At 37.0% G+C, this 15,720-nt stretch overlaps 2 protein-coding genes, 1 long non-coding RNA gene and 1 pseudogene across 3 annotated transcripts; 1 reads left to right on the forward strand and 3 right to left on the reverse strand.

Annotated features, from left to right (window-relative positions):
• Positions 1–209: 209 nt before the first annotated feature.
• Positions 210–1,339, forward strand: LOC113279517 (annotated as a pseudogene).
• Positions 1,340–1,939: 600 nt separating this feature from the next.
• Positions 1,940–4,079, reverse strand: LOC113277734 (probable inactive receptor kinase At2g26730). Its single transcript, XM_026526744.1, has 2 exons — positions 2,782–4,079; positions 1,940–2,650 (listed from the first exon to the last, which is right to left on the reverse strand). The coding sequence occupies exons 1-2, from the start codon at positions 4,058–4,060 to the stop codon at positions 2,058–2,060; spliced, it is 1,872 nt and encodes a 623-aa protein (XP_026382529.1). The 5' UTR covers positions 4,061–4,079; the 3' UTR covers positions 1,940–2,057.
• Positions 4,080–4,538: 459 nt separating this feature from the next.
• LOC113282505 lies at positions 4,539–6,363 on the reverse strand. The gene is made up of 2 exons (XR_003326986.1): positions 6,120–6,363; positions 4,539–5,961 (listed from the first exon to the last, which is right to left on the reverse strand). It is a non-coding gene; the product is annotated as an uncharacterized LOC113282505 (long non-coding RNA).
• Positions 6,364–7,180: 817 nt separating this feature from the next.
• Positions 7,181–9,797, reverse strand: LOC113282506 (ubiquitin-conjugating enzyme E2-23 kDa-like). Its single transcript, XM_026531527.1, has 7 exons — positions 9,640–9,797; positions 8,561–8,639; positions 8,346–8,425; positions 8,087–8,201; positions 7,932–7,984; positions 7,679–7,807; positions 7,181–7,589 (listed from the first exon to the last, which is right to left on the reverse strand). Exons 2-7 carry the CDS (start codon positions 8,602–8,604, stop codon positions 7,453–7,455), a joined length of 558 nt encoding a protein of 185 aa, XP_026387312.1. The 5' UTR covers positions 8,605–8,639; positions 9,640–9,797; the 3' UTR covers positions 7,181–7,452.
• Positions 9,798–15,720: the final 5,923 nt, after the last annotated feature.

Raw genomic sequence — 15,720 nt, forward strand, 5'->3', positions numbered from 1 at the left:
TGTGGTTAAGAAATTGATTTCAAGGCAAGGAAAAGATGGGATTTTTATTCTGTCCTACTACAATGAATGAGATTTGGCTTTTGTCTCTGATTTCAGATATTATGTTTTAGAAATACTCATTTCTAAAATGTCTGGGATTCAATCTCAATTTCAGAGTCGAGATAAACTCACAACTTCCATATCTCCTATGTTATCTCCAATAACTCCATTCATCATCATCATCTAGCAGTAAACTCAGTCCAGCAATTGTTTTCATTATTGTTATTGTAGCAGCTTTCTTTATCTCAAGTTTGCTTCATTTACTAGTCAGGTATCTTTCAAAAATTCTTCTTCTTCGTCTATTCGCCAATCAATAGATACACAGACTTTAATAATTCTGGTTCTGGTTATGTACTTCCAAAGACAACTTCAGCAATTTCATCTCCATGATTCAGGTATTGATCAAGTTCTAATTGATGCATTACCGGTTTTCCAATACAAAGAAATAGTGGGTTCAAAAGAAGCTTTTGATTGTGCTGTTTGTTTATGTGAATTCTCCGAAAAAGATAAGCTTAGGTTACTTCCACTGTGTAGTCATGCTTTTCATATAGATTGTATAGACAGATGGTTATTATCAAATTCAACTTGTCCTCTTTGTAGAGGAACACTTTTTGCTCCTGGACTTTCAATTGAAAACCCAATGTTTGTTTTTGATGATTCAAGAGAAGAAAATGAGTCACAACATGTACAAGGTGTTAATGATAATGGGTTTTCATCAAATCGACAAAAACCTGAAGAAATTGAAGGGATTGTTAGAGAAACTACAAATTTAGTTCATGTCAAACTTGGTAAGTTTACAAGTATTAATAATGGAGGAGATAGAGAACAAGAAGGAGAGAGTAGTAACAGTAATAATTTGGACGCAAGAAGATGTTACTCAATGGGTTCATTACAGTACATAGTTGGTAATACAAATCTACAAGTTGCATTAGCTAACGACAAAGATGGTGGTAATGGTGATTTGAATGTTGAGAAAGGGATGGGAATTGAAAGACAAAAAGGGTATTCAATATTCAACAGTGGAGATATCGAAGAAGGGAAGAAATTGAACAATAGAAGCAAAGGCGAGAGCTTTTCAGTTTCTAAAATATGGCTTTGGTCTAAGAAAGATGGTAGTAAACTGTCAAGCTCTTCTCATAATTTTTTACCCTAAATGTGTGAATCCAACAGCAACCACTATTCAATGGTAGGAAAACAAGAAAGTTAGGTATTCATCCAATGTAATCAATCTTGTTTTGTATAATAGTTTTGGTAAATGATGAGTCAGTGTTTATTGATTTGTTTTTTGTTTTGGCGCTAATTGTTTTCTTCTCTAGTGTCTTTGCTGTTTTTGTCTGATTCAACTCGAGTCACCATACTTTCTCTGAAACTGTAAAAAAACAACAAATCCTAGTTCCTCCAACATTCAAAGTAAGCTAAGTATGATAATTTCAGGAGGCGCACAATCTATTTCCTTAAAATTTCAGTCAACAAAATGTATTAATGTCATCACTCACAGGTGCTGTCCACAATTCCGCACAAACCATTAAATTGTTAGCCCTACTTTGACGACCCGTCAACAATCAATCGACTATATCACTATCTTTTTTACTCAAATTATGAAGGACATTTTGGGTCATCCAATAAATTATGTTGAAGAAGAATAAAGAAAGCAAAGACAAATGAAAACCACTTCAGCACTGCTAGGTAGTCTTATTGATGGACTGGACTAGTCCAACAATTGCTTGATGTTTTTTAGGATCGAATGCCCTTGCATTGCTGACTTTTAGAAAAGCGGTAAGATGGCATCCTCCACGCAAATCTAACTTAACAAAAAAGACATTATCTCTGAATATACTACGACACTTACACATATGATTAAACCACGAAAAAGAATTGTTTCGAACAGAAAAAATGTTTGATACATCAGACAATTTATAAAGTGATAAACGAAATGGATATATTATTGGTGGCAACGTCGCAGACGTTTGTAGGAGGTTTGGCTGAAATTTGTGCAGTGCGGTATAAGTGCCCGAGGATTATTCATAGATATCAATGGATCTTTCTTCTTCATCCTCTTTTATGATGTTCATCATTTCCGCAACCTCTTTCATGGTTGGTCTAGTTGATTCTTGGGCAGGATCAATACATTTGAGTGCCACTTGTAGTAAATGAAGCATTCTTTCTTCACTTGAACCTTCTTTAATTAAAATTTTATCGAAAACTTCGGCAGTCCATTCTTCTCTGACAACTGAATTTACCCATCTTGCCAAATCTACTCCGTTGTTTTGTACTTGTTTTCCAGTCAGTAGCTCAAGCAGCAAGACACCGTACCCATAAATATCTACCTCGAATGTACTATCCATGCCATCCCTGCTTTGATTTGCTGACTTGAAACTGCCACCCTGAACAGAAGATGTTGATGAGTAGTCTTGGTGTTCTACTATCATTAAACCGTATTCGCTTATGCATGGATCCATATTCTTGTTAAACACAATGTTGGAGGATTTTAGGTTTCCATGAGGAATTCCATCTGCATAGAGCTTCTCATGCATGAAGGCCAAAGTTTCAGCAATTGTTGCTGCAACACTTAGCCTGCTACCCCAATCAAATCTTCGAACATTTTCGTTTTCTGCAGTTTTAACCAAGACTTCTAAGTAACAGAAAAACAAGCATAATCTATAGATCAAGCAGTTTTCAACGCTAACAAAATGCACGAGTAAAAACACAATATACAGTGAGGTGGGGAATGAAGTAAGTCACCGTGAAGAAGCTTGAAAAGACTTCCATTTTGTTGATAATTGTAGACGACAAGCTTCTCTTGTTTGGAGCAGTAAAATGCAACAAGATCCATCACATTTGGATGCTTGGCTTGATCTATCCTTTGCATCCTACTTTTGAATTCCTCACTTGAGATGCTCCAATCTTTTATCCTTTTCACAGCCAAAGTCATACCATCCTCGAATATAACCTTGTACAGACTACCATGTCTTCCTCTTCCAAGCAACTCAGCCGGCGCCTTGAGTAAATCGTCGAATTTCAGACCTTTCACTATTGGACTCGTAAGAACAACTAGAGACGACGAGACCATCCCAGTTTCAGAGGTGATCGAATACTCTGACCGGATAACATCAGATTTATAGTCGCTGGAAGTTACTTTACTTTGGTTTTTGCTACTACTATCTATACCTGATTCCATCTTAGCAACATCGTGAATTTTTTCATTTTTCGGTTTTTTGTTGCTTACTAATTTAAACACAATGAAGATGAGAATAACAAGACCAAGAATCATATAGCCTGAATACGTAAGAACTTTCTCAACTGTGATTTTTGATTTGTTTTTGGATGGTGGGCATTTGTTTGGTAATGGAGATCCACATAAACCTGGATTGCCCATGACACTGTCTAATGAAAAACGGCCTTTAAGATCTGGTATTGGTCCAGTGAGATTGTTGAACGAAACATTAAACTCCTGAAGATTCATAAAATCAAACTGGGGTATCTCTCCAGTTAGCGAATTGTTTTGAGCAAGAAATGAAATTAAACCAGATATTCTCGAGAAATCTGGTAGAACACCAGAGACATTATTATGAGAGATATCGAACCTCTTTAGATTGTTCAAGCTAGAGAGAGAACCGGGAAGGTTACCTGAGAGCTTGTTACCACTCAAAAAAATGTGTGTCAATTGTGTACAGCTTTCCATCCCTTGTGGTATATCTCCAGTGATGATATTGTTGTTGAGGCTCAGAACTGTAAGTGACTCAGCGGCGCACAGAGAGTCCGCATCAAGAGTTCCAGAAAGTAACATGTTATCTAGAAGGATTTTCTTCACAGCAGTTAATTTGGAATTACATTTCACACCTGTCCAGTTGGTGCATGGATCAGTATTCATATCCCAGCCAAGATTGGGATTGCCACTGCCCCCAGAAAGTTGATTATAGAACTTGATCAATGCAAGTTTAACATCATCTTCTTCTGACTGTATCATTTGGAAAACAAGAAGCAGAGAGAAAACAAACACCCATAGAGACATCCGCGCCATTGGGATCGAGAACAGGAGCTGGTATTCGTGCAAATAGGTATGAACTAATGGTTGGAAGATTTAGAGAAGATAAAAGGTAATGTTTGAGTAGCTGGAATGTTCAAGAAGGAGAAGCATACAAAGTTGAGATGACATTTAAAATCAAGTGCGAGTGCCATTTGGCTGAGGTTGCTATGATGTTTTGTATGTTTATGGCACTGTCAATGGTAAGACTTGCGAAAAATGTTAAAGCACTTAGAACCAAACTAGCATTTAAATATTAGGTGCCGGCCGTTAGAAACAGTTGTTTATGACTGCTTCCCTTTCGATTCGTCGAAGAATCCCTATCTCATAGTATATTATTGTATTGCAAGTACTGTTCATATAGAAGATTATTAAGGTCACCAAAAACTTGGACCACCAAAATCAAGAGTGTTGGATTGTATAGCATTTTGAGAAAACAGAATTCTCTAATTAGCATATTTTTCCTTCCCTTGTCTTTTACTGTGTTGCAGGCAAATCTTTAGATGCCTCGAGCTCTCATTAAGCAAGTCTAGAGTAATCCTTGTTTTCCAACGAGCCGTGGTGACGTCTCCTGGTATATGAATTTAAAAACCATAAAATGTCAGCTTGCAATGACTCGACCAATGCCGCTGTGATGTGCCTGTCAGTCCTGATCTACCAATATCTGTCTTGTCCATATTCCTAGCCTTTTTTTTTGGGCCAATTACAAAATGGTCCTACTTTTTATAATTCGTTTACAAAAAGGTCACACTTTTATAGTTGGTTTACAAATTGATCATGTTCCGTCCGACATAACAGTTATGGAAAAAAATGGTGTTACTTATCTCCAAAATACCCTCCTTCTAACTCAAGCTATTATTAACCATAGTTCAATTATCACATGTGGCGGATGATGACGTGTACCAACTCCTACACATGGCGGATGATGACGTGTACCAACTCCTACACATGGCGGATGATGACGTGTACCAACTCCTACACATGGCGGCTGATGGCGTGGCTTGGCTACCAGCTGGAGTTTGCCGCAAGCAAATTAAGCTGCAGGTGGACTAGTGATGTACTTGCTGTTGTTGAAGTTGCGAACTGGCCAGCTGCTCGTTATATTGATGCCGATGTGAACGTTTATAAAGTTATGAAAATGATGTGAACTGGTGGTGGGGGTATGTTCTGGAATGGTGGTAATTGGTATGGATGTGGAGGTGGTATGCTAATGGAGATGCAAACTGGTTTCGGAAAAATAATGGTGGTGGATGGTGGTTTTAGATGGTGGATGACAAACATCTGTTGATGGCAAGATAATGGTGGTGTTGATGTAGGCTGACAGGTGATGATGCAACCTTGCAACTGGCAGTAGTGGTGTTGTTGTGTTGGGGTTTTGCTAGCTGTGGTGTTTTTGCAAGAGTGCAAGAAGTACCCGTGCAGTGGATGATAGATGCAACAAGCTAGCTTCTCTTCAACTTTCCAGCCATACTTCACCCCAAACTCTTGGAATCTCAAGCATAACCACACCGACCATAGTAGCATGCAATTTCAAATCAGACACAAACCCATTTCCCCAAACTTTCACACACACAAACACAAACCATTTTTCCTGTCGTGTGAGTCCAACCTGCAATTCAAATCATAGAGCAACCCATTCTCCAAAACTTTCAAACACACAACTTAAACTTCTATCATTCATCAAAAACAACAGCAGCACCATCACTTTCCTGACTGTATCAACGGCAGCAACTTGAGTATGTACCTTCTCAAGTCAATCAAAACAACATTCATCCCCAAAGTAGCATTCACAAATTCACTGTACACTTCAATACCCATTTCTTCAGTATAAGAAATTAGACTTCTACAATCACCATAGTTCGTATCCAAATATCATAACTGGGTTCTTCATATATTTTCTGAACACACATGACAACATACAATTTACACAATTACTAATACAATTACATGAATCCCCGGTTAGTAAAAATTAGGGTTATAAGAAAAAAAACCAAATTCGAAACAAGGATTTCTGAAAATAATTGAAATTGCACAATAGGGGTTAAAGATTAATAACCTCGTTAACATCTTGACGATCTCTTCTAACAAAATCCTTGTTCCCAGCTATCAATTTAACTCTCAGTTCCTTGTATTCACCTGTCAATTGCTTGTATTCAACAAATGGTACTCCTTGTTTTCAACCTGTATGTCCCAAAATCTCTACTAAGCCCTGAATACTAATAGTTGAGCAGAAACCTCACTTGTTTATTTCACTCGATCACCATTTGTTCCTGATGAAAAACTTAAGAAAAGAAGAAAGAAATAGCCGCAAATAATGAAGAAGGAGATGAGAACCCTAAGTATGTTATAGAACCTGTTTAGTTGTGATTAATCCTGCGCGTTGAAACGACCCTCGAGATGTAATGTAAACACGATTTACGGAGATCGATCTATTAGAGTTAACTTAAGGACAGGTTGATAACTTAACCAATCCATTTAACTCTGACTTTCGGGGGCCCACCGACTTAACCCTGCTACAAACGGAAGTGTGACTAATTTGTTAATCGTTTGTAGCAGTATGACTCTTTGTAAACCGGGTGTTAATAGTGGGACTCTTTTGTACATTTTCCTTTTTTTTTCTTCGCAACTACCATCAACTCTTTGAGTATTTTGCTAGAGAAGATCAATTGGTATATCCATTGACAAAAGTACAAGTTCAACTAGGAAAGTCCTGTAAAAAGTACGTTCAACTATGAACTCCTGGACAACACTATTTGTTGTCCAATTTATACCACCTAGACTACCATTAAGTGCATTTATAATAACAGCTTTTTTCCCTGCTTCTTTGATTGCTTCAGGTGCAGCCAATATGGGAGGAAGCTTGAGAACCATCAGACCACTTGAATCATTCAGGTGTTTGGCCACAGGATTTTCACCCCATTCGTTTCCGGGGCTAACCAGTTGTTCATTCAAAATATTGGAACCAATGGATATCTGATTCATTTTCATACAATATTAAAGACTTTCAGTTTTTGTCTTCAATTTTTTTTTTTTTTTTTTTTTTGCAGTGACAAATAACCCATTCTAATGAACTTGTGCGCCATCTACACTTAGAGAACCTTGAGTTTCACAGCTATAGAGGGAATTCAAAGGAAAATCTAATTACACAAGAAAGTAACACAAATTCAAGTGACCCAAGTATGAATATGTTCACTCAAGTCAGTTTTGATCTATGCCCTGTTTTGTTCTTCATTTTCCTTTATCCTACACATGCAAATCCACAGTGTGTTCCTACTAATGTTACAATTAAAGAATGTCATCGTTATACAAATAAAAGATAAATAGATTAGTAAAAAGCTTGAAAACTTGAAATCAAGATTTCAAATATGGTAATGGCGCCACCATAATCCTTACAGGTCTGCCTTTCCTGCAACATCATCATCACTCGAGTCCATACTGTTTTCGTCGTCACTGATGTCCTCGTCGCTACTCTCTTCAGCAGTATTATTCGAAATGTTTTCCCTTTTTGCATAACGTTCACAGTACTCTGTTGCAAGGATAGTTCAAGAAAAAAGTTTCATCCGGGAAACCAACTGAATATTAATGAGAAATCAAAAGAGCAAAAGAAGATTAAACCTTTAACTTTTTGATCATATTGCTGCTTGTCCTTCATCATTAAAGATGCTGCGTCGCCATTTAATGGGTCAGATGGATTAGGATAAAGCAAGAGTTGTGGGAGGAAACTTTCAAAAACATTTAGAAGATCTGCAGCACACAGTAGCCAACTAGCAACAATAAACACCGAGTCGACATAAACGGAAACCATTATCAACCATCAAAAAGATCACATTAATTGACCATAAAAGTGTCGACCGTGTAAAGGTCTTACCAAACATTGGACTCCAAGATTGATTGATAACATCTAAGCAAACAGAACCAGACCTGCGATAAGAGGAAAAAAAAAACAAAGTATATTCAGTAAAGTTAAGTTTGTTGAGTAAGTTAATTAAGATTGTTTGGAATTTAAGGAGTAAGTATGCGCACAATTCGTCAACATTGGGGTGAAATATTTTGTTCAAGAATCCAATAGAAGGAGACTTGTATGGATAAGCATCTGGCAACTCAACACGAATTTTCCATACTCCACCTTCATAAAGACCTGCAATGACCAAAGCCAGAATATGGTATCAAGCATTTGAAAATCCTCCGTAAAATTTTAAACTTTGAATTCAACCATCGCAAAAACCTAGCATCGGCTTCAAATTTTACAGAAGAAGCATTGCAGGGAAAGCAGAAAGCATACTTTCTTTCGGACCATGGAACTCCACATTGAATTCACTAAGCCCATCGTTGATTGTCTCCACAGCATAGTCACTCATCATCCTAAATAATAGATACAATAGATTAGAAGTGCTAAAATGAATAGAATGTTACGTTACCCAAAGATTATTGGGAAAACTTCATCAAGAAACATTTAATCATTTTCAGAGAACAGAAATGGGGATAATGATAACTTACAACTTCATGACATCCATATCCCTCCTCTTACTTGGAGATGACATTTTTCTTGAATTGAATTTATGGTTCAGATCCCAACCTGTTGCAATCACAACTCTGCAAAAGTTAATAGACAATAAATGAACTAAATGAACTAAATGACTAGCAATATAAGGTACACAAGAGTTGTCTTTTTTGAGGAAACAAAGAAGCAGAATGAAGTTCAACTAATATCTTTTCATTCAAGAAGTTAGCAAAAGAGGCATTCCCATAAGAATAAGAACATATACTTTTGTCAGGAACTCTAGTGGAGAATTGAGATAAAATATCAGAATTAGAGCTCACAACAATGTAAAACTCCACATGGTTACTCAAGGATATCTTTCCGCTGAAACTATCTCTCAATTTTAATCTCCATCATTTCTACCAAACCTGAAGATTCCTAGAACTTTTACAAGTATCCCCCACACTCAAAGTTATAGGAGGAGAGGAACTCTTCTGCCACCAATATGATAGCATAGAACATAGTCTTGTAACATTCGGAATACTACACATTTTGGCGACATTACTCAGGATTACAAACTCACACATAAAAGCACCTATTTTTCCAAGTTCCAGTAATTCAGGCTAATGTGTCGGTCGTAGAGCACTTCTACCACAAACAGGTCTATGGATGCATAACATATCACTAACCGGTTTCCATAACTAGTTCAATTCTTGAGTTCAAAATTTTCTCGTTAATCGGTTTCATACATGATAAATTCAAGAAAAGAAGTGATGACTAGATGATCAATTCACACAACCGGCATAGATTCTGTTTTCAGTTGTTAACAACAACATTGTTAGGTTTGCATTAAGTGTATTATTCCCCGAAGTGCTAAAAGGGGTTGATTGTACTAATAGACAAGAATTCTAAAGATAGAAAACTTTTATCACTAGAATGGAAATAAAACACAATTCAAATCATACAGGATCTAAATAATCAAAACCCATGATTAAAAAACCAAAAACAGATCTAATAAATCATTAATAACAATACCAATCTTAACCTACAAATCAAGACGGGAAAAAGAAAGGAATAAAGAGAAACATATACGGACCGAGTTATGTTTGTGAAATTCAAGCACATTCAAAGACTGAGATTTCTTTTGTTTTTGTGAATCGAAGAGAAAGTCGGTTTGATTTGATCGAAAGAGAAAAGGTGTGATTTTGATAAAGATGAATAGAGAGAGAGGATTTTTTTTTTTTTCCTTTTCTATTTATTTTCATTCTTTCTTTCATGGAGTGGAGTGGAGAGGACGTTGTGAAGACATCCAGATTGCACGTGCTAGAAATATAGCTGGGGTGGTGACTTGTCTTTTGCCTAACTCAATCCTTTGCGAATTTCTCTGTTCTCTGTTTCGGTGGAGTACAAATCTGTTCACACTCCTCTAAAGCGTATATTTCACATATTTTTCTGATTGGTTGATTATTTAATTGATGGCTCATTATCCTTCATGTTTAGAATCATGACTCTCGTTACATAACTTCCTAAATTAAATCAAGGATAGAGATTAAAATGTGAAATATACACTCGTTAAGGAGTGTGCACGAATTCACACTCGTTTCGGTGTAAAAGCCAAAGGAAACCTCAGAATGTTTATGGTATTTGATGAAAGGGAGATACGTTTTATGGATAAGATTATAACACGTTATCGTGGTTCCATTTTTAAGGGTTTTATGGGCGTTGGATTGAATTAGGGTTTCAAATTTTATTTAATCCCTTTAAACCGAAGTTTATTTAGCTAACACGCATCCGATGTTTTAAGAAAAACCCATTGAAAAACTCACACATAAGCCAACGTCTCCACCACCAATTTGGTGAGTAGACATCTAAGAGCATCTCCAATAGTGGGTGCTACTATTTTTATGTGGAATTTTTATTTAGATCCTTATTTGTGAGGTTATATACATGTAGCAAAAAGAGTAATGTTTTTTTCATGAATCATCTCCAGTAGTGTGGGGTGTTAGTTTTGGAATTTGTTTTTTGGATAAAGATAAAAATGATTTCCTTTTTTCCTGTTGGTTTAAAAAAAATTAGTTAATAATCATAATTAAAAAAATAGTCAAATAGATGACATGGAGGTCATTCCCAAGGTCTAAATAAGACTTTCTCTAAGACTTTCATATATTTTGACACCCTTCCTATTTTATAAGACCTACTGTTGGAAATGGATTTAATCTAAATGGGGGTCTAAAATCCTATGTGTCAAGAAAAAATAAAACTATCACCCTCTGTTGGAGATGCTCTAAGGGAAATTCCTTTGGCAGTGTACAAACCCAAATTTTTGTTTAGCCAGCCCAATAGGTTTTTCCACTATGGGAAAAGTAGTGTGCGGTTGATCATCAAGCGCCAGGACAAGGAACATCCGCCTGCGTGTGTAGGTTAAACTCCGCATGTGAAGGTCAGACTCGTTGTTTGATACACAACCGCGGGTGTGAGAAGCAAAAACGTCAACGGTCAAATATCCAACGTCCATATTTCCAACGGATATAATTTTCAAAACCTATAAATTCCTTCAACTGAATTCATTTTCGCTTACACCACTACTATCTCTTATTCTAAAATTCATTCGTCTAAAACTCTTCTAAACCAAAATTTTCTTGATATAATATGAGCAACTTCATAAGAAACGCGGTCAATGCTATAAAGCACAAAAGAGATCGAAGACATGAACCGGCACTACAGCCTACCACATATGTAGATTATACTCAAAATCGGGAAGCAGAGTTTGCTTCGCCGAGTGTCGTTGTTGCTCCATCATTAGTCCAAAGTCATGTGTCGGGGCATCAAGAGTGGTCTGAGATTTTTTATAGAATGAGAGGTGGATTTTATGACTTAAAGGGTATTTATGATGGTCTACCACATGCAGTCCGAGAAAGGGTTGACAGATATCCCTGGCGTGTGCTTTATAGTGTGAAGCCTAGAAAACACAATAATAAAATTACGACAATATTGGTAGAAAGGTGGTGGCCGACGACGCACACGTTCCATTTTATGGATTTTGAAATTGGTAAGTTTATTTAACTTAACTTAAATTTTATTTTTTAAATAATTATTAAATAATCAAAAGAATTAATCGTAGTTGATATTGTTCTTGTAATAAGAATTACACCCCTTGATTTGTATTTCATTGTGGGATCCCAATTGGAGTGGGAGATCCTGTACCATACAACCAAAATGAATGGATATCAAATAATAAATGACAGACGCTTTTTCCCTCGTTTCTGGAAGGACATGTACGTGAAGATCATAAAGATTTGAAAGGAGGTGGGATATTATGTTCAACGTTGAAGTTTTTCCTTAACCAAAACAGAAACTCAGCGAATGTAGATGACTATCCTGCACTCGAAAGGGTGTTTATCTTATGGGTACTGGGTTAGACGTTCTTTCCAAACTCAACTACTGTTTCTCATATTGGTTGGCTTGAAGCGTTAGAAGATCTTGACAAAGCACCAGATTATGACTGGGGCTTTGCGATTTTAGCATAAATGTATTGTGGGCTGGATCAAACATCCATTGGTATATCTAACTTCACTGGTTTCTGGGGCATTATAAAGGTAAATATCTAAATTATTATTTTTCAATTTAAATATTTTTATGACAAATGTATTTGCAGTATTGGTGGTATACCTACTTCTGTGTTGGTAAACCAATTCTTAAAGACGATAACCAATCATGGACATGTACCTCTCGACCAGCTGGGCGAAGGACACTCGCATCGACGTATTCTTGATTATTTTCTCCGTAAAGTTGTTTTTTATACTCCAGAATTGGATCTAAGGGTTTGGTACCTGGGAGAAAGACTGATGTACCAGTTACAAGCTATATATGCAATTGCAATTAACCCGCCACCACAGATGCAAACCTCTTCATCATATTTTGATCGGCTGAGAATAATCTCGTGGGAGAGGTATGAACTAAATACAAAGAGGAATATTGATGAAGCGCAGTATGTCACCTGGTACTCGTCGATTGCGAAGCCTGTAATTGGGAGATACAACATGCACATCTATGGGTTTGATTTCCAGGGTTATCACGGCTAGCTCATAATACAAATGTCGTTCCTATTCAGCCGCCTCCAAAAGATCCATGCTTTATAACTTACCCCGCCATGGGTGTAACTTCTTCATCATCTTCGTCAAATATGCCCGAAATGCGTTGGGAGATGCCAAGTATTACTTCAAAAGGTGGTCCAACCACGATCTGTTAGAGCACTGCTCGGTCGAACTCGCAAGCGTTGCTATCTCAAGCTTGTTTGTCAAGTTTAGTTGCCAAAACTATAAATCTTGATTTCTAGTCTATTTATAGCTAAGTCCGGACTAGGATGGTAAGTGTAGTTGAGCTCTTGACTCAACGACGTTCATCATGCGAAGACGAAGAACTACTCAAGGAACTTGTGGAACTTCATCGACAAAAAGGTATGTGGAGACTCGAACTTATCTATCACTCAAAAGTTTATCTATTCTATCTCCTATCTTAAGACAAAAGTCGTATTGGTATATAGACTTCGATTATACACATTCGGTATTTCGAGCCGAGTTTATCTCTCTTATCTATTTCTCGAAATATGTGTTGGTAAGCTTTCGCTTTGGCCAAGTTCATGTTTACTCGTGACGAAAGTCATGTTGATTATTTGAATAACTTGAAAATCGCTTTGATGAAAAATAGTTTGTGAATAACAACTATATAACATCCTTTAAGAAAGTTTCAGTGATTGAAATGAGAGTTTAGAACATGTAACCATCTTTGGATATAAACATAATGTGTTATCACATTTGTGTACAAGTCCAAAACCGGGAACCCAAAGTATTCGTACCCGTACGCGTACTGGAGATTGTTGGAAATCCGGGTAAGTATGCGTACCCGTACGCATACTGGCGGAAAGTTCACGTCCGTGAATTTCTGCTGGAGTTTGAAAGTCAAAACAAACTCAATCTGGTTACTTAAGTACGCGTACCTGTTCGCATACTTAGGTAGGTTACTTTCTAAAATCGGTTTGTTCATGAACTAAAACATTTATATAATAAGGAATGCAATATTTGCAAACCGTGGCTATAATGTTCGTGAATCGATTCGAGTGAATCAAAACCGATTTTGTTTCGATTGTGTCTTGTATAGATCTAAGCAATTGAACAACTCTCTAACTAGTTCATTTGAGTCATTTGAACTAGTTATGGTGAAGATGAATAAGGTTGATATGAAAGTGCTCATATGGATAACCATTGGTTAACTATTGTTGAATCAACTAAGTGCACACATTTAGGTACGGTTACTCAAACCTAAATGAAGTTACATTTCATTTGTGTATAACAAGCTAAGTTCGATCTAACGGTTGAAAGATATTAGCTTGAATCTAATCAGGTTTTCATCTGACGGTGAATATTGAATGCTTTGTTACCAAGGTAACTTAGATTGCAAACACTGATTTGGAGACTATATAAAGGAGAACTCTAGCAACCGGGAAACCTAATCCCCACACCTCCTGTGTGGTACTAGTTGTATAAGCTAGAGTCGATTCTCCTTTAACCTTAGGTTTTCACGAAACCATGTAGGTTAACGACTTAAAAACTTCATTAGGATTGTGAATCCAAACCCAACTATTTTCTCTGTAGTTTTGTGATTTGATCTTGTTGTTTCTATCGTGATTGAGTGCAATCGTAAGATTGGCTTGAGATTTATATCTCCGATAGGCAAGATAGAAAAGTAGTCACAAACACCTTCGTCTCATCGTTTGTGATTCCACAATATCTTGTTTCGCTAGTCGATTAAGATTATTGTGAGGTGATTGATATTTCTAGGCTGTTCTTCAGGAATATAAGTCTGGTATATCAATTGGTTCATGTTCACCTTGATTTATCATAAGACGAAACAAAACCCGTAGGTACTTCTGTGGGAGACAAATTTATCTATTCCTATAGACTTTTCTGTGTGAGACAAATTTGTTTATCAAGTCTTCGACTTTGGGTCGTAGCAACTCTTAGTTGTGGGTGAGATCAGCTAAGGGAATCAAGTGCGTAGTATCCTGCTGGGATCAGAGACGTAAGGAACGCAACTGTACCTTGAATCAGTATGAGATTGATTAGGGTTCAACTATATTCCAGACCGAAGTTAGCTTTGTAGTAGGCTGGTGTCTGTAGCAGCTTAATACAGTGTGATGTTCAAATCTGGACTAGGTCCCGGGGTTTTTCTGCATTTGCGGTTTCCTCGTTAACACAATTCTGGTGTCTGTGTTATTTATTTTCCGCATTATATTTTTTTATATAATTGAAATATCACAGGTTGTGTGTTGTATCGATCAATTGGTAAATCTAACCTTTGGTTGTTAATTGAAATTGATTAATCCTTGATATGGTACCATTCAAGTTATCTCTCTTATATTCAATTGGGCTCGCAAATTATTATTTGTTTGATTGAGGATTGAATTGAGAGATTGAGATATAACTTTTTGATATACTTTTCTTAAGATTGAGTCTAACTGTCTAGTTAATTCTCTTGTAAGTATATTGGAGTTAGTCCATTCAGATTGCTAAGCAAAATATTGGGTGAGGTTGTTAGAACCTCGCTTTTTCACGATCCCCATTGTTTCCCAAGCTGTGGAACGTGATTATCCTTACTACAATGTGGCTGCCAGTAACGAAGAGTTAAAGAGACAACTTAACAATATGTATTGGCTGAATCGTCAAATGGAGGCTATACACTGGGGGTGTGTCGGAAATGGCAGTCGGACACAACGTTTGGATTGAGTCCAACTGTAAATGCTGATTCACAGTCTTCCGATTCTACCAGTAGCAACAGATCATGGCACGGGAGTGATACAGTGGTGGGAGAAACACAAGTATGACACAGTACTTCACCACAAACTATGCATGTATCTTAACCTCAGGTGATTCAGCCAGATCCTAGGCACATTTCATCATCATTCTTGCCCTTCAATCCAAATGATGCTTGCTACACTGTTACACCACCACTACAACAACAACAACAAACATCTTATATGTTTGGAGGACTGAATGTTTTCCAATCGCCTAGTGTTCTTCAACAAGTTTTTCCCCTTATGGAAATTTAGCACATCTGTTGGCGCATGGGGATATCTCAGGCCTCGGAGAATGGCTGACTCCAGGCCCCGAAGATAACGATG

Source organism: Papaver somniferum, chromosome 5 (assembly GCF_003573695.1).
Source record: "Papaver somniferum cultivar HN1 chromosome 5, ASM357369v1, whole genome shotgun sequence".
In the NCBI taxonomy this organism is placed as follows: domain Eukaryota; kingdom Viridiplantae; phylum Streptophyta; class Magnoliopsida; order Ranunculales; family Papaveraceae; genus Papaver; species Papaver somniferum.